A 17,904-nucleotide genomic window follows, 5' to 3' on the forward strand; every position below is an offset into this window, starting at 1 on the left:
GGGCATCTCGATCGCCACCGAGACGCGCATTCGCGTCTGCGACATTTCCGGATAACGTGACTTGCGATAACCCTCAATGCGTTCAGCGAAGGCTGTCATTTCAGAGAAATTGGCACGTCTGGGATCCCTGAAACCAAACATGGCGCCTACGAATGGAACTTTGGCCTCACAGCGCAATAATATTCACACGTTGACCTCGCTGAAGCGATGGTCAGTCGCGACAAGAGACCTCCCAGGTGAGCACTGGAAGCCCGCCGGCATGTTGTTCTTCTTGGCGGGATGAAAGCTCATCTGCGCCCGCAGCCGTATCGCAAATCAAGACCATCCATGTCTATGACTTTGATAATACATGTAAGTTTCACCCCCATATCCTTGTGTTTGTGAACGAGAAACTGATTGCGCCTGGATTGTGACGCAGTGTTCCTGAGTCCTCTGCCAAACCCGCAATTGTGGAACAACTCCACTATCGGCTTTCTGCAGGGCTGGGAAAGCTTTGCAAATGGCGGCTGGTGGCATGACCCCAATATCCTCTCTGCCACTGGCAAGGGCCTAGAGCTAGAGGAGCCAAGGGGATGGCATGGGTGGTGGTACGAGAGTATTGTAAGGAATATTCCTCTCTCATCAAGATCCTATACTTATGGCTCTTGAAAGCTGACCGAATCTCCCAAAGCTGAGTCTAGTTCGCATGAGCATGGACCAAAAAGATGCCTTGACCGTCCTACTGACCGGACGGGGCGAAGCCAACTTTGCGCCCTTAATCAAGCGGATGGCTGCAAGTCAGAAGCTTGAATTCGATCTTATCGGCTTGAAACCGGAGGTTGGACCAAACGGCCAACAATTTCCTTCCACCATGGTTTTCAAGCAAAATTTCCTTGAGGACCTCATGTGCACTTACAACCAGGCTGAAGAGATTCGGATTTACGAAGACCGTCCCAAGCAGTAAGTGATCTATTTCCCACGCAGCCTTTCAAGGGGCATGAATTAAGCTGTGCTACAGTGTGAAAGGGTTCCGCGAATTTTTCAATGGTTTCAACCGCAGTCTACAAGCTGGAAACGGCCAAGCACCGCGCCAGCCGTTTGCTTATGAGGTGATTGCAGTGACTGAGGGTTGCACCTACTTGGATCCTGTTATTGAGACGGCAGAAGTCCAGCGTATGATCAACTCTCACAATTTGGCTCGTCGCGATCCATCTCTAGCGAAGATCGGCTCTCGATCCTCTAACTTACGCATCAAACGCTCGATTTTCTACACGGGCTACCTCATCTCACAGCAGGACTCGCAGCGCATCATTGACGAATTATTAGTTCCGATGCTCCACCAACAGGGACTAGCCGAGTCAAACGACGTAAAGTACATGGCTAATAGTATTCTCATCTCACCACGTCCTGCAACTCCTGCCATTCTGAACCGAGTTGGAGGGAAAGGAAAGAAAGTAACTTGGCAGGTGACTGGACTAGGCTCATTAGATCAGAAGGTCTGGGCTGCTCGAGTAGAACCTGTTCCGTCCACCGAAAAGGTTCATGCGGAAAACTCACCTCCCTCTGTTGTGCTGGCTTGTCGCAGGGGCACTCGTCCGGCTGATGCCAACAAAATTCACAATTGGCAGAACGTTCCTGCCGGAAAGGCATTGACGTTTGACACAGTGGTGGGAGAAAAAGTCGTGTTGCGGGTTGAAGAAGAAACCTCTCATGACGGAGACTGGGATGGTCAGCAGGCCCACAGAGGCAGCAAGCGGCGACACCAGCAAGAACGAGATGAAGAGGTGCTGTATCCTCACCAACAGGGTCACGCAGGTGGCTATGAAGCAGTCGGCCAAGGCTCAGCGCAGGGATTCCATCCCTATCAACGTCCCCACGATGACACACCGCGGCGAGGTGCATACCGAGGCCGAGGTCGTGGCTCTGGCCGTGGTCGTGGATCGGGTCGTGGAGCTCGTGGGCGTGGGCGTGGTGGACGAGATGGCCCATCAAACCCGTATTACAAGTCACTGGACGACCAAGGGGCTGGTGGGTATGATGGTCCCTACGAGAAGAATGGCAATGGAGGCGGAGGCTTCTCGATGGACTATTAAGCCCATTCAAGCAGCTTGAGAGAACGTGAAGCAATCCCCCACAACGCTGTAGACTATTCCTCATCCTTTCTGATCCCACATTATCCTATCATAGTATTTTTCGCCTCGGTCAGGAGTCGTGTGGGAGAGCACCATCCCTATTGACCGAACATTATTACCAAACTCATCAACACTGCATTTTTTCTGAACCGGTGATTTTCCAGGATTCTCTTCAGCCTGTCCAGGGTAGTCTTGGGTTCCAGTACCGTCCGGGCTGGCTGCGGGATACCGTCTGAGCCAATACCGCCAGCTCGAGTCCATTCCAAGGAAGCTGACCGTCTTGTTCCCCATTGAGAAGTCTTCTAGGAGCCGATGACAATTCAAATGGCAACTCGACTTACTAGGTTGCTGTCACGATGAGCAACAGTCAGTCTTCCTTCAAACACTCTTATGTTGGAAAGACTGGATTAGGACAGCCCTGAGAAGGGCAAGAGAGACTAGATCTGGGAGGAAAGAGGTTCATTTCCATTTTCAAAGATATAATGGCATGTTTCTGGATATAACGTGCTATAACACAAATGAGCAAATGAGCAGGCTCGAAAAGCTGTACGAAAAACTCCCACACAATAGCTTCCAAATCGCGGCGTTGAAATGGGCAATTGATTCAATATTTTCTCAAATCATGGGACAAATTCAGCGGAAAGTTGTATAGATATCATGGGACAAAAGAATGATGATGAGGAGTCTGACATGTCCGCGGAATTCAACTTGTCCGAGTTCCACCCGATTCCATATTCAAGCTTTCCTCTTCCGGGGGTTGCGTTTCGTTGCATAGTAAGCCATTTCGATCGTTGTTTCAGAGGATATTATTCATGGGTGTGTCGTGGGTGTCGTGCGGTTAAACAAAAAACAAGAGGGAAGAAAAGGTCAGGCGTGAGGGGGCGTGAGAAGGGGGGGGAGCATAGACAAAAATGAGAAAGGCGTTCAACAGATTCTGCTTAGTCGCCCGCGACCTATTCCTCGTCGGTCAATTTCCTGAGCATGCTAATGCTGAGGATCATGATAAGAAGTCCAATCGTCACGATGACTAGAAGCACGAATCCGAACCAACCGAGGACCATGGCGGAGGTGCCGACGCCGCTCTTGACAACGCTGTTTCCAAAGTCCTGAGCTATCGTGCTGGCTGCTACCGAGGCAGTGTGCTGCCACAGCACTGAGACCAGAACGAAGACGGAAGACACAAAGATTAAAGCAAGAGCTGCTTGAGACACAGGCCTTGAGGGAAAAGGCTTGACTTCCACGGCAGACCCAGACTCATCAGGCTCCTCGTGCCAACCCGGGAAAGTGGCGAGAAGAATGAAGCAGAAGAATGCGAGAATGACCGCGACGATACTATACCCGTATCAGTATCAAATTGCAAGAATAGAAAAAGAAACAATTACTGTGTGATAACACTCACAGAAGATACGGAAACACAACGGCATCCTTGAATGTTGAGGCTACCCAGATCAAGTTGAGTGGGTCAGCGTCGACGTTGACGATCTCGGCGAGCGCAGTGGCGTTGGCGTTGCAAATAAAAGAACCCTTGTCGGGTTGAATGCAAATTCCAAAGTAGCCCACCCGAACTTCCAACTCAGCGCTGCGGACAATATTGGACAGAGGCTGTACGACGCCCGGGTACACTTGTGCTAGGTTCAGTACCGGGTCGTACTTCTCGTAGTACATGGAGATGAGGAAAATGTCCGGTATTTGTGGAGATGACGATGAGCAACCAGCCAACAATAATGCTATGAATTGTTAGATATCATGAGTAAAGGAACGAGACCATGTTCAGGTCGTAGTTGAGCAATGACGTACATAGCAGGATAATTGCGATTGCGATGAGAATCATCAGTACATGGTGATATCCAACCATGGGAATAAAACCTGCGAGCAGATTTAGTTCACATACTCATGAGACATTTGTATTAGACTCAAAACGCTCAACTTACGGGCAATGCCCTGGCCAAATCGAATCGCCATTTTGACCGAAGATGTGCCGCAAGAAACCTGCTCTTTCTGATTTCCAGCAGACGATTGGGCTCGCTTCTCGGGGGCTCCGAGAAGGAGGTCGCGTGTACCGACACAGAATCACCACTTCAATGCAGCCGGCGAGTCTCAATTGCGATGCGATACTTGAGAAAGGTGGGTAGTTCTCGATCCACCGGCAACGATTAGATCGTGGGTATGGAATGTGGAGCGCAACGAGGAATGGAAGGTCGGGTTTCGATTGAAGGTCGAAGATCGAAGGAATGTGTCAAGTCCACACAAGCTGAAGGGGTGAAAGGCGACTCAAAAGACGAGGATCTTTATTCGAAGCTTGATCCACACCTAAAAAAGCAATCTTTAAAGTGGTCAGAAGTCTCCCAGACAATAGCAATGTTGACGGATGATGGAACTGTGTCCGAGGTCAGGGCAATGTGTATGTGTGTGTGTGTGTGTGTGTGTATGTGGAAGGAGTGAGAGGGACACAAGAGGAAGAGAGCGTAGCTGCAATTCAGGAACCGGCGTCAAAACTCGAAATGGGTTGGCAATGATGCTTTTGGAGGCTGGGAATGGAGACGAAAGCCTAGTAATCGGGGAGGCTGGGCCAACCATCATTGTTTACCCTTTCGCATCCCGGGCAACCGCACTCCACCGCCCGCTCGATCTGGTAGTTCTGCCAGTCATTGTGGCGGTAGAGCAGCCCAAGCTAAGCTTAAAGAGGGTCAGGTGGGGTCGATCCACAGCAAACCACAGCCCGGGGTAAATCACGGGCTGCCTGACTACCCGAACAAGAAGGCAGAGAGAGACTTCTACGCTGCAGTGTCCAGGAAAAAGTAAAAATCGTGAGGTCAAGTAGTAGAACTATTCCATGAAGGCTGGTAGACATTAAGAATACACAAACCTTAATACAATGCTACCACTAATATCACGGAATATGGAGGTACAGTAGTCCTAAAGTACTAAACCAGGCAGAGACTTGGGGAGTGGGTCATCGGTTGGTGGTAGTGGTAATACTACGCAGGTGGTAGCTCATTTCCTCGAATCCGGCGCTAGTGCTCGACTAGATAAGAAGACAAGGAAAGGCCCGCCTAGGTCAGTAGTTGTGTGAATTGGTACTCTGGAAATTGACCAAGTCTGCGATATGGCCTTGATGCCCGGGAATCAGAGCCCATTGGGCAAGGCTGGGTGTACCTACTGCCTTCTCCTATAGAGTAATACCATTGGGAGAGTGGCCTTCTTCCAAGTCAGACTCACCAGGAAGTACCAGGAAGTAGCTACTTTTCCCATCGTCTTCAGTCCAGCCTGGCGCGAGAAATTCACGTACCTACATAGGTACTTTATAGACAAGGCCGCCAAAGTCATTTCCTAGCAAAGCAGACACTTTAGTGCTAGGTAGTCGACGGGAGCGAATCGATCTGACTGCAGCTCTCACGGGCTGGACTGACTTGACTTAGCCTATGTCCGGGATATGTCACACAGACAAGTGAGTTCCGTTGTCTTCAAGAAATCTCTAGGCCGATTATAGGTATTCAGGGAAAACATCCATTTGCAAACAGCAACATCTATTTGAGACGTCATTCAAGTTTGCAGGGAATCTCTTAGACTGTCCAGGAAGAGGGACGAGATGTGAGATGAATGTAACTCAACTGTAGCACAGTGGAAGACGGTACCAATAGTAATACAGCGACCATAGAAAGAATAGCAAATGGTGATAAATGTATATGTTAATGAACGTGAAACGCCGTGCTAGGTCGCCATGATAAAAAGAAACTCTCGCCAGAATAACACCAGAGGATGATCCCTTCAATGCAAATGCATATCGATTCAAACGACGCTTTCGGCAGGGACGCATGCCGTAGCAAATTTAACAAAATCCCAGCCCAAACTCCATGTTCACGGATCAGATGCGATTTTTTTTCATCTCGCTGCAAAAGAGAAACGCTGAAGATCCAATGCGGGAGTCGGTTTCTCGAGAGTTTCGTTGTCATCTTCTTCCTCATCGCTTTGGGGAACAATGAAATCTTCACTCCCCTGGGCTCCTTCGGCGAGAACCCGGGATTTGAGTGGAGATTCTCGATCACTCTGCACGTCACTGAATTCATTTCGTCGAAGCTTTGTGGGGAAATTAATGGACTGGCAGCGTCTTAATGCCGTGTGTCCGAGACGCTGCAAAGGTGTAAGCCTCTGGCGCTGAGCGCCTCGATTCTGTGCGGTAGTCGAAGGTGTTCGCGGCGCTGCAGGTGGCGTGAGTTTATTGCCAGATTGAAAGACCGGAATCTTAGCCATCGACAGTCCTGTAGCAGTTTCACTAGAGCCGGCCGTGAAAGTGTACTTGGATAGTATCTGCGAGTTCTGTCGCTGGACGTGGTAGTTTAATGCCTGATCAAAATCATGGTCTTGCGAGATCTCGTTTACCGCGGACGTCTGGTCCTCCCGGCAGAGTAGGTCCTCCTCTTCCTTGCTTGCCGCGGGCTTTTGTTCGTGTTCCGACTGAGGTTGTGTTGAGTTTTGACTAGTGGCAGGTGTTTCGAGCGAGCCCAAGGCATCTGACTGGGAAGATTGGTCGGCAATTTCAGAGAAGATGTCTTCCGCCAACTCATCAGAAAAGATGCCTAGGTGAGACTGGCGCTGCTTTTTGCTTCGAGTGGCCTTTTGTCCACTAGGACTGGCTGGGCTTGCTTTGGGAGAGAAGAATCGACTGAGTGATTCTGAGTGCACCGGGAGCTGGTCATCTTCATACTCGGAACAAAGTCTTTGTCGCTTCGTTGGTTGAGGTGTGGCGTTCGCAGTCTGAGCCAAGGCAGATTGGCGTTCAAGGCTTCGGATCAAAGGACTGGGGTGTTGGTCGGACAGAGTTCGAACCGGAGTCGACCGACTCTGGGTGGAGCGATAAGGAGCCGAGCTTGCTTGCCAGGAATTGTTCCTGTTCCTTTCCAGAAGACGCTGCTGGCTGGGAGACGGAGTGAGACTGTTCGGATCCAGCTCGCCAAGAGGCACTCGCTTGGGCGTGAAGAGCGAACTGATGGGCTTGCTTGACTTCAGCTCGGAAGATGAACCCAACGTTTGACGGCGAGTGATCCCAAGGGGAAATTTACCTCGGGTCAATGGTTTCAATTCAATTGGTTGTTTGGTTGTTGGGTCCAGGTCACCGCATGCAACACCCACGGCAACGTCCGCTACCACGTCTGGGCCAATGAAGGAAAGCTCATCAATGTTGACGCTAGCCTCTGGCACAGTCAGGGTCACCAGCTTTTTGGCATATGGACAGAAGACTCGCTGGTACAGGAAGGTGAGCTCGGCCTGTTTGAAATTTGCGAGGTAGTCTGCTGGAACCTGGATATTGCTCTCAAACTGCAGCATGCGCACGGTCTTTTCAACAGTTTTGTGCCTGCGAATGCTGCGATATGCCGTTTTCAGTCCCATCTTAGGGATATTGGCCAGATAGTCGCACCCACTCAGAATGCACATTCGCCGGAAGTCCTCATCACTCCAACCGGCAAGACTCACTTCTCGACAAGCTGTGAAGTCCGATCGATTTATTTCAATGCAATCACCATGCTGGTCCATCTTCGATAGGAGTCTCTTTGCGCCGAAAACCAACAGATCTGAATCCTCGGAGATGATGCCGTCAATGACGCCTTTCTTTTCCAGATAGACCAACTGGGCGTCGGCCTCGTACGGGGCCACGACGTATTGGACATTCATCTCTTTCAACTCCTCGATCAACTGCCGAGCCATGTAAGGTGTCACATCAACAGCTTTCTGAAACTCTTGGTAGGCCTCGGGTAGGCGGCCCTTGCGCTGTAGCTCTAGACCGAGTGCTTTGCTCTCCTGGCGGCGCCGATGTCTGTCGCGCTCAGTTCCGGCCTTACTGGGTAAGTTGTCGCCATCGAAAACGAGATACGGAATGACACCAAAGAATAAGAGCATCCGAACACGATTTAGAACAAAGTCAAGATGCCTGTCGGATGAGACGTGAGATTAGCAAGGACATTTCTTCTCTGAGGGTAAAGCTTTGAGTATCTCTTACTTCCGCGTAGGTCTCTCCAGGACCAAGTCAACGGAGCAGGCCACTGTACCACGGTGAAGCCATCCATATGCGTCCACGCCGAGAGTCTGTCCACTAAAGCTTTTAACATGACAAGGCTTTTGTATGGACTTCAGTAGCCCATGAAGTCCTAACTCCAGTCAGTTCCTGTCGTTGCTCCCTGACATTGAGAGCAATCGTACCTTTGATGCCCATGGCGGGCACCAGTCAAAGGACAAGCGGGTCCTCGAATTTACTGTAGAACGAATGACATGTATGTTGCAGATGACCAACCACAAATCCACGGTAGCAAAAAAAAAAGGGAATGCGTCTTGAACCACAGTTATTAAGAAGATTAGAATAGCGGAAAAGGACGAGCCCCAGCTGTCGCTGGAATGTTTGTCCTCGCTTGCTCCCCTCGACGCGCAGACGCGATGCAAGAGGTGATTTCAGGCAGGCGGTGATGTGGCTGCGACTCCCCTGGACCATCCTCGACCGCCATATTCTGCCCGGTCTTAAAAAAAATAATTGCCAGTGCCCCACAAAATTGTACGATAGTTGAAGTTGCATTGAACAGCATTTCAGCGAATTGTGACCACCATCATGCCCAGTGTTTCTCTTTCCAAGGTGCACAAGCACATCTCAAAGAAGCGGGGGGCCATGGACTCCATGCATGAGAACAGTCGTGACGCTCGGCGTCTGCGCCGAGCAGGTTCCAGAGAAGAACGACTTTCTCACCATGCTGGCATGGTGCTCAAGGCTCGCCAACCCTACAGTAAGCAGGGCTTCTCGGAGTGACAACTATTCATTTGACGCTTACAACATTCTTATCAGTGGAGCGCATTCAATACTTCCATGATGCCATTCAAGACAAGGAAGAGCCGTTGTCTGACACTCAACTGGCGGAGCTGATTCTCAAGTATGGCATCTATTCTCGTTTCTCTCTATAGGCCCAGGCAGCTAATAGACCGCAGTTGCATTCACAGAGACGACGATGAACTTACGCGGCTTAAGTCTGAGCGCCGAAAAGGGCGGCCGCCAACCCGACGAGAGGAGCTTTTGAACCAGCGAACCGAAACCGAGGAGAAGGAATTCAAGACCGGCTTCTGGTTGCCTGATTTGGGTGATGCCGATGTATTGCATGCATTGAAGCAATGGAATGGACATTGGGCCGGTCTCAGTTCGGTGAAGTTTATCCGTATTACACAAGAAGGAGCGAAGCAATCCTCAACTTTCCCTCCGAAGGGCATGTCATGATTACGGGATACCCTTGCATTTTGCCGATCAGCTGGAATAGGACTGGCGTTGGCGGAGTTCCGCTGTGTACTTTTTTCCATGTGAATACATTTTTGGGCCTACGAATCAAGACTACAACCTGTGACTATCCATGAATCACAACTTTGGTGATCTTCCTAGTGGAATCTAAACGACTGGATTACAGCTAGAATATAGGGAGAAGTATGAGACTACGTCCTCATAGTACCCTCAGTCGCGTCTTATGATAGTGTAACATCTAGACTAATGACTATAAAGGAACCGAGAGAGCCCTAAATACTAAATGATATAGCTATATTCTAAGTCTCTAGCTCGGAAGATTTTAATATTTCTAAATGAGTGACGCTGTTGGCACACCCTGAAAGTTATGCGGCACCCTCTTGGGCCCTAGAAACGGGATGGGAGCCTGAATCCTTGCCCAGATCGACGGAGTCAGCATTTCGCCCCTTCCACCACCACTCTTTTCATCACCTGCACGCACTACTACGTATGTCGAAAGGGCGAGGTCGGGTCTTTTATGTCGGAGCAACGCAACGGAGGGAGAGCTGACAAGAGAGTGTATTCAGACGCTCGTAGGTCGGGAGCGGCACAACCAACCGAATATCGTAAATCATAGGTCCTACTATCACAAAACATATAGTTTATTTTATTCCTTGTTGTAATAGTGCAGTGCCCGATTAATAACACGTGAAATAGTCATGTGAGACTTCAGCAAATCGGCATACCAAATTTAGGCGGTCCCGAAGATAGTGCGGGTCTTGGCACGGGAATCAACCGTTGAGCTCAGGCGCGTCTTTTTCTTCCGCAAGTTGTTCTCCTAGCTTCACAATCACATTCACAAACATCAAGATGCTTTCCCTTCGTACACTTGCTCGCGCTGCTCCGCGCATCTCGCGCTCTGTCACTCGCATGCCTCTGTGCTCAACAGTGATTGCTCGTCCGGCTGTTGCGCAGTCATGGAAGCAGACCGTCAAGCCTGCATACGCTGCTTTTTCAACCGCTAATGTCTTCCGTGAACCCGCTGGTGAGGGTGAGTGCGCTGTACTATTCCTGGCATTTCCTAAATACCTGGGGGAGATGCTGGCTATCTAATCCAAGATGGCACCTCTTGTGCTTGCGGACCCTTGACTGATAGCCTTTGGGTCATTTTTGCAGGTGACATCGAGCTCATCGCCAAGCTTGAGGAAGAATTGAAGCACGAGAAGGCTTCCGGCCAGGAGGATGCCCGAGAGCAGCAAGCGAGTATCGACTACACTCTGGAGGCTGGCCAGTGGCAGGTCAAGGATGTGGAGGGTGAACAGGAGGTGGTCCTTACCAAGACCTTTGGCAATGAGACGTAGGTTTCTCATATCAGTTTTCCTTTGATTATCAAAACTGACCAGCAAATTCCAGTATTCGTGTCACGTTCACCGTGGCTGATATCAACAACCTCGCTGAAGACCCGATGGACGACCTTACCGACGACGCTCTTGCCGATGAAGGCGACTACCAAAACAAGCCTGCCGAGAACGAGGACGAGGCCCTCCCCCCAACCTTCCCTGCCCGCGTCAATGTCACCATTGAGAAGCCCAACAATGGTGCTCTCTTGGTCCAGGCCGTCATTCAGGACGGCGACCTCCAGATTGAAGAAATTTCCCACTTCAAAAATGCCGACATCGCCAATGCACAGACTGCTGAGAAGGATTGGTCGCGTCAGAGCTTCTATGCTGGCCCTCCTGCCGAGAATCTCGACCCCGAGCTTCTTGCTTTCTGGGGTCGCTACCTTGAGGAGCGTGGCCTGAACCTTGAGTTCCAGAACATGGTCACCGACTACATTGCCTTCAAGGAGCAGAAGGAGTATGTTCGCTGGTTGGACAGTAAGTGAATCCGTGTCTGTCCCCCCGTACTTGGAAAATTCTGTACTAACCCTCACTCAAGATGTGCGCAAGTTTGTTGCCGCTTAAATGACTCTTTCTCTGCCTGTGTCCTCAGATATCTGCTCAGGGGCCATTGCTTCGCTGCGTTCCGGATCCGGTTGCAATACCTGGAGGGCCCCTGCACTATGCTCCTCGTTCCACACTTCTCTGCTGCTGCAGCTTGCCTATCGAATTTGTCCACCTTGGCAGTGCTCGTGTTCGCAGTCTTATACTTGTAACAATATTATGAACCACATATCAACAATTCGCTCGGTCGATGGTAATCTTTCCTTGGCTTCCTCAATCCGCAATATCGCCGTAAACTTAATCTCACTTTGTTTGCTACTGATTCATGATCTAAGCTCAAACATTAATCTCGGCCATTATCCGGGGCACCCCAGGAGAGCTTTCACTGCTGCAGGCAACCTGCCAACATAAAAGCGCATACATTGACATTCAAAGTATTGGACAATGGAGATCTCAGTGCCTTCGAGCTGTACTCTTCCGACCAACCCTATTGAGGATGTGACCTTCCCAAATTGGATCAGCATGACGTCTGGTATGACGCATCGGAACTATCCATGTATGGGTAGATGCAACCCTGCAAAACGCTGAGCGGAAAGACTAAAGAGAGGACTCTTTCTCTGGCCCTAGCAAATGGAAGCCCCCTAAAAACTATCTTTAGATCATTTCTACATTTATGTAGGGAACCCCCCCCCCCCCCAAGCTATGTACCTTACTACCTAGCGATACCGGCAGGTACCTGTATGAACACATTATTTTCCCATTTCCACAGCCTCTTCTCCATGAACCAATGTCAACTGCTCTGATCTGGAAGCATCATATGTTGATCACTTCAAGTTTACCTACCTATGCAGAAAACCTCTCGTGCCCAGCCGCAAGTTATATGTCCCTATCCGCTCGGAAAATGCGAATCTACCGAGATCTAGGTACCCGACTTACAGGAAGGTGATAGACATTTGCTATATATTGGATCCAGCAAGCGATGTTTAGTACTGCTCCCGCCCGAGTAGTCCAGTCTTCTATCTTGACCTGGCAGTTGAGCACCGAAATATCGAGAATATCTCTATCCAGGACTTGCTGAGACACATTTCCGGCTTTCAGGTCCTCGTGGAATATTGGAAGTACATTATGGAATTCGGAACGAAGTATGACTCGTTCGTAAATTCAAGTCTGTTGCACTTGTAATTGAAATATTCACAAGCACACTAAGACGAACGATGTCATAGTGCTGTGAAAAAGAGACAAGAGTTTCGGACTCCTGTTCAAAGTAACCAAAAGAAAAAAAAACGCCAAAAATGACAAAATACATAGCTGATGGGAATTAATGGAAGCCAGGGGCCAAAAAGCAAAATCGTCGGGGCATACAATTCATGAAAGCTGGAAAAGTAGCTTAACGAGCTGTTCGCGCCTTAAAACTCCATAGGATCAGCCTTCAAGGGCGGAACTGTTTCGTCACGCTCACGTTTCCCTGCGCGCTCCTCCTTGAGGAGGTTCGCAATGAAGGAACGGAAAAACTCGATGTATGGTTTCAGACTGGTCTTCTCGTAGTCTTGAATCTTGCGAGCGCCCCTCATATCTGAGCCATTCGGCATGCTGCCCTCGATTTCAGGTACAGCTCCGTCTTCAGAACCGACAGGTGGATGCTTGGCGTCATATGCGTCAATTTCACCCAGCAACTCCATGACAGTTGGGACCGATAAAGGGTCGAATTCCTCGGCCTTATGCGGATCGATTGGTACACAGATTCGTCCTGTGCCCGGATGGATGACAAAGGGGCTCTTCAACAAGTGAATCATCTTCTTGCTGACTTCAGCATCAAGACGGGGATAGGTGTATTCGAGGACAATATCTTGCTTGGCATCTCGAAGAGCCGAGGTGTTCAATGTGTTGCTTTTTCCAGTCTTCGCAAGTGCATCAATATCAGCCCACTTGCTGGTGCTAGGCCGATCGGGGGAAGAATCCCACTTTCTTTTGAGAGATTCATTCAAGGTCTTGTCCGGAAGTAGTCCCAAGAGCTTCTCCGCTTGCTCCGCACTTGCAAATGTGTTCTGATCCTTGAGGGTGGTCTGAGCGAAGTAAGTCTTCAAGATATCCAGACTGCGATTGATGTGAGGATGAAGTGGTCGCCGAATGTTCACTCGTTTGCCGCTCTGTGACCCTCCGCGAAGGATCTCAAGGTAACCAGCAATAGCCCTCCTCCGGTCGTCCGGCAAGTTGCGCGCACGAGCATCACACACCCATGCGTGAGCACCACGACGACCAGAGTAGACCCAAAGGATGTGTTCGAATCCAAAATCCTCCCGCAGAGCGCTGTCGATGACTTTGATAGCCATGGTCACAAATGCCCAACATTTGTGGCAAATGTTGGCTTTTTGACAGCATGTTCGGATGTCATCGTAGTCTGTCATGTCGATATCAAAGACTAGCTCTTTTGATACCGGTTTCATCTGGCCGCCCCGTAGCGTTTTGCGATCGCGTGGATTCGTGCTGTATACAGGACCGATTTCGAATCGCGACGGATTCATCTTGAGGATGTCCTTTCGGAATCTGTGATACCCAGTGTTAGACGTATGTTGTCGTTATTGCGAGTCTTGATGCGCTGTGAATGCCCTACAGGTCTGCGGTGGGATAAGACTGATAACGAAGATATGCGTCATTTTGAAGAGTCAGGGCGAATTCTCGATTGCCAAAATCCTTTGTTGGCACAACACCGTGATTGAGCCACTGGAAAAGGTAGCGGAACGGGAATAGACGCTGATAGAATGCAAGCATAACATCGGTATCCACGCCAGCAGGAGCTGCGGTAGGAGCACTAGATTCCGACCAAGCAATCAGATTGGATCATTGCTTCTTTTTTCTTTCGGCGACCGAAGAGCTGTGACCTACCTCGCTGGTGCGGGAGCCGGGGATGACTCCATCTTCACATCCTGGGCACTAGACGCTGGAAAATCGTCGTCCTCATCGTCAAACATGTCTTCCAATTTCACCCCAGAGACTTCCTTCTCACCCACTGAGGGTGCATCTGGAAGTTCCTCGTCATCACCGCGAGGAGATTTTGGAGATACTGAGTGTGGCATGATTGACTCGATTTGTTGCGAGATTCAATCCGTCGGTGCAGGAGAGTCCCGAACGGGAAAGCACACAAGACGCGTCTTCACGCGTCGCGTTTGGCTGGGTGGGAAGGTCATGTGACTTTGTCCATCTTACCCCATTGGGAATGCCGCTCCAGTGGGATCTCCATCGTACATCTAAACGTGCTAAAGCCTCACGGGCGCTCACCGTGTCGAATCACGGTGGTCGAAAAGTCTGCTGCAAAAAGGTTTCATATCCCAGTGGTCGGTTTGACACACAACTGCCCCCAGGTGGCCGAGCCTACGACGCCTGTGGGGTCATCATCTTGTCGCCGCATGCGTCTCTCTCTACGACTGTTCCTGTGCCTCGCTCCGAGACAGTAGATCTTGGATGACAGCATGACTTTGTATGCCAGGAGCAGCTCCACAGCTCAGGCACAGCAGTCATCATTGATTACCAATAGCTCATCTCCAACCGTATGAGACGACAGCCTGAACTGGCAGACAACTCGTTGCTCGCATGTACTCAACGTTGACTGACCCTCGGCCATGATCGGCCATTGCCAAATCCGGCAACTTGTACTTCCATTGCGACTATGAAGACAGATGAGGGATCGGATATGGCCAAAGATTAACGACTTCACCTGCAACCACATACTACAGATCTGAACTCGCTCCGTGCTACTCATCCGTCGCGGGAGGCCCACATTCTTCTGGTCCTCACGCCCTGTAGAGGATGTGATCCGTGCCTATACCGAGCCACTTGCATTCTTTTGACTTTGTAAATGGCGAGGTGATTCGTGAAATCCCCCGTTGAGATCCATCCCGCAATTTCGATCTGATCGCTTTTGTCCACGTTTCCAAGAACCTGGAGGGTGGAGTGATCACCATATTGTGATGCTACGCCCGGACTTGGTCACCTTGACCGACAATTCAGGGTTGAGTAACCCTTTGGCGAAGGCTCACCCAGCCCAATGAAATGAACACTGAGATAATAGCACATCATGATACTGTGCGATCTCTTGAGTAGCGCACATTAGCCTCCATTTCAAGTCATTCGAGTGAACGAATTGATCAAACGTGTCACCCCATGGACTGGTTTGCTATTCAAGGATCAATGACAGTGGTGTGTCCTTTCGACTTGGTGGCCGCATTGGGACCCTGCGGTGGATCTCGTCCAGACATCTTTTCACCGCAATGGTACTCCAAAATGTCACCTTTCCAGAGCACACTGCCCTTTCTGTGCCCTGGGTCCGTCATGTCCTTACTGCATTGCACCAAAAATCGCTTTGATTTTGAGGGGCAAGTTGTTGCAACGTCCAATCTTGATGACGGCCAACAATTTGTGGATCTCAGGACGTCCTTTACGTCTCCTGGACTCTACCATGGCAGCTACTTGTCCACCGTGAGTTACTATTTTTGCTCATCCTGAGAAAAAGCATATAAACCACCTCTTCGCCATCTCCAAGTTCCTTTTCTCCCAAACATCCTTCTTGAATACATTCGTTCGTTCGTTTCCAATTCTTCAAAATCTTCTTGCTTCTAAGCACACCCAAAAAAAATCCCACCAATTTTCCAAAATGGTCAACGCTGTGGCAATCCTGGCACTTGCCAGCCCCGCCCTTGCCGGTGTCATGCAGGCTCGAGGAGGCGAGTATATTCGTCCATCCTCTGCCGTTCAGTCATGGGGCCATGAAAGCGAAACCTCTTCGTGGACCACCCCGTGTACCACCTCGACCAGCGTGACTAGCACTCCGCACTCGACTAGCACTCACTCGACTAGTACTCACTCGACCAGTACTCACTCGACTAGCACCCCGTGCACCACCTCGACCAGCGTGACTAGCACTCCGCACTCGACTCGCACTCACTCGACTAGTACTCACTCGACTAGCACCCCGTGCACCACCAGCACCAAGGCGACCACCACCCATGCCACTAGCACTCACGCTACTAGCACCAAGTCGTCCAGCACTTCTCCGTGCCCGACTTCTACCACCACTGCGAAGCCCTCCACCACCCATGTGAAGCCTGGCCCGAGCACCACCGTTGTCACTATTGTGACCACAACCTGCCCTGGTACGTGCTATCGAACGCCCTTTGGACCGAGTCCGTAGCTTGGGCCACTTTAACTAATCATGTGCAGTCACTTCCTCTGTGGTCACCTCTGGCACGACCACCTACACGATCCCAATCACCCAGACTAGCACTATCACTTTGACCAAGACTAGCATCGTGGACAAACAGCCCACTATGGTGTACTCTACCAAGGTTCCTCCCGTCACCGCTAGCGCTTCTGTCGTCCCGCCTGCCAAGCAGCCCTCTGTCGTGCCTGTCGTGCCTGTCGTGCCCGGCGAGTCCCCATCTGTTCAGCCTGCCCACCCTGCTCCTAGCAAGCCTGCCGAGACCCACCCTGCGCAGCCCGGTGTTTCTGTTGTCCCTGCTCAGCCCGGTGCCCCTGCTGCTCCCGCTCAACCCGGCGCTCCTGGTGCTCCCGCTGCTCCTGGTGCCCCCGCTGCTCCTGGTGCCCCCGCCGCTCCTGGTGCCCCCGCCGCTCCTGGTGCCCCCGCCGCTCCTGGTGCCCCCGCCGCTCCTGGTGCCCCCGCCGCTCCTGGTGCCCCCGCCGCTCCTGGTGCTCCTGCTGCTCCTGGTGCCCCTGCTGCTCCTGGTGCCCCTGCTGCTCCTGGTGCTCCCGCTGCTCCCGGTGCTCCCGCTGCTCCCGGTGCTCCCGCTGCTCCCGGTGCTCCCGCTGCTCCCGGTGCTCCCGCTGCTCCTGGTGCCCCTGCCGCTCCTGAGGCTCCTGCTCAGCCTGCCCAGCCTGCCCAGCCTGCCCAGCCTGCCCAGCCTGCCCAGCCTGCCCAGCCCGGTGCTCCTGCTGCGCCCGCTCAGCCCGCTCAGCCCGCCGCGCCTGGTGAGTCGCAGCCCGCTGGTCAGCCCTTCACTGGTGCTGCTTCCGTTGTCAAGCCCGCTGCTGGTCTTTTGGCCGGTATCATCGGCCTGATGGCTCTGCTGTAAACCAGCACGTGATTGCCGTGGACTCTGCTCTTTCAATGGAGGGTTCTCCATGACAGAATACGCTTGTCCTGCCTGTGCTGTCTAAGGATTTGTTCTGTTTGATCCTCGTGGTGGGGACAAAAGAGCAAATGCAATTTGGAAAATTGGTTGTTTTCGCGTGTGCTTTTTTTTTGGTCAGGGTTGGAATCCGTTTACAGGCCCGCACAGCTATTTTCTCGTTGTGAAGACGAGGAGATTGTTGGAGATGCTTGGTCGTCACAAGGATATTTCGTTCGCTCTTACCCATACTTAGACCATCAATTAGTAGTAATAATAGTAATACATAGCTCTTGATTTTTATTGATCTTTGTTTCACAGTTTCACTACTCCCTCTGCGTAGGACCATTTGCCTCTTATAATTGACTCAATCCGAGTCCATTTCAAGACAAAAGTCCAATTTTAGGTTCTCCTCCACTGCCACTGCCTCAGACGGATTTAGGAAATTTCCCCGTCTTCTGGCATGAAAAAAAGAACGAGGCAAT

At 51.0% G+C, this 17,904-nt stretch overlaps 7 protein-coding genes across 7 annotated transcripts; 4 read left to right on the top strand and 3 right to left on the bottom strand.

Moving 5' to 3' along the window:
* Window positions 1–139: 139 nt before the first annotated feature.
* On the top strand, window positions 140–2,072 carry POX_g08898 (uncharacterized protein; the record flags this gene model as incomplete). The annotated part of the gene is made up of 5 exons (XM_050117665.1): window positions 140–236; window positions 304–351; window positions 419–600; window positions 671–939; window positions 998–2,072. The coding sequence occupies 5 exons, from the start codon at window positions 140–142 to the stop codon at window positions 2,070–2,072; spliced, it is 1,671 nt and encodes a 556-aa protein (XP_049965809.1).
* A 992-nt stretch (window positions 2,073–3,064) lies between these two features.
* Window positions 3,065–4,073, bottom strand: POX_g08899 (uncharacterized protein; the record flags this gene model as incomplete). Its single annotated transcript, XM_050117666.1, has 4 exons — window positions 3,065–3,443; window positions 3,511–3,838; window positions 3,909–3,977; window positions 4,043–4,073. 4 exons carry the CDS (start codon window positions 4,071–4,073, stop codon window positions 3,065–3,067), a joined length of 807 nt encoding a protein of 268 aa, XP_049965810.1.
* Window positions 4,074–5,993: 1,920 nt separating this feature from the next.
* On the bottom strand, window positions 5,994–8,319 carry POX_g08900 (Exodeoxyribonuclease 1; the record flags this gene model as incomplete). The annotated part of the gene is made up of 3 exons (XM_050117667.1): window positions 5,994–8,037; window positions 8,107–8,254; window positions 8,307–8,319. The coding sequence occupies 3 exons, from the start codon at window positions 8,317–8,319 to the stop codon at window positions 5,994–5,996; spliced, it is 2,205 nt and encodes a 734-aa protein (XP_049965811.1).
* Window positions 8,320–8,706: 387 nt separating this feature from the next.
* On the top strand, window positions 8,707–9,360 carry POX_g08901 (uncharacterized protein; the record flags this gene model as incomplete). Its single annotated transcript, XM_050117668.1, has 3 exons — window positions 8,707–8,878; window positions 8,938–9,022; window positions 9,078–9,360. 3 exons carry the CDS (start codon window positions 8,707–8,709, stop codon window positions 9,358–9,360), a joined length of 540 nt encoding a protein of 179 aa, XP_049965812.1.
* An 867-nt stretch (window positions 9,361–10,227) lies between these two features.
* On the top strand, window positions 10,228–11,321 carry POX_g08902 (uncharacterized protein; the record flags this gene model as incomplete). The annotated part of the gene is made up of 4 exons (XM_050117669.1): window positions 10,228–10,408; window positions 10,534–10,714; window positions 10,771–11,234; window positions 11,296–11,321. The coding sequence occupies 4 exons, from the start codon at window positions 10,228–10,230 to the stop codon at window positions 11,319–11,321; spliced, it is 852 nt and encodes a 283-aa protein (XP_049965813.1).
* A 1,385-nt stretch (window positions 11,322–12,706) lies between these two features.
* Window positions 12,707–14,374, bottom strand: POX_g08903 (DNA primase small subunit; the record flags this gene model as incomplete). The annotated part of the gene is made up of 3 exons (XM_050117670.1): window positions 12,707–13,844; window positions 13,912–14,109; window positions 14,184–14,374. The coding sequence occupies 3 exons, from the start codon at window positions 14,372–14,374 to the stop codon at window positions 12,707–12,709; spliced, it is 1,527 nt and encodes a 508-aa protein (XP_049965814.1).
* A 1,574-nt stretch (window positions 14,375–15,948) lies between these two features.
* POX_g08904 (Circumsporozoite protein) lies at window positions 15,949–17,383 on the top strand (the record flags this gene model as incomplete). The annotated part of the gene is made up of 2 exons (XM_050117671.1): window positions 15,949–16,447; window positions 16,515–17,383. The coding sequence occupies 2 exons, from the start codon at window positions 15,949–15,951 to the stop codon at window positions 17,381–17,383; spliced, it is 1,368 nt and encodes a 455-aa protein (XP_049965815.1).
* Window positions 17,384–17,904: the final 521 nt, after the last annotated feature.

The sequence above is a fragment of the Penicillium oxalicum genome, chromosome VII, assembly GCF_001723175.1.
Source record: "Penicillium oxalicum strain HP7-1 chromosome VII, whole genome shotgun sequence".
In the NCBI taxonomy this organism is placed as follows: Eukaryota; Fungi; Ascomycota; class Eurotiomycetes; order Eurotiales; family Aspergillaceae; genus Penicillium; species Penicillium oxalicum.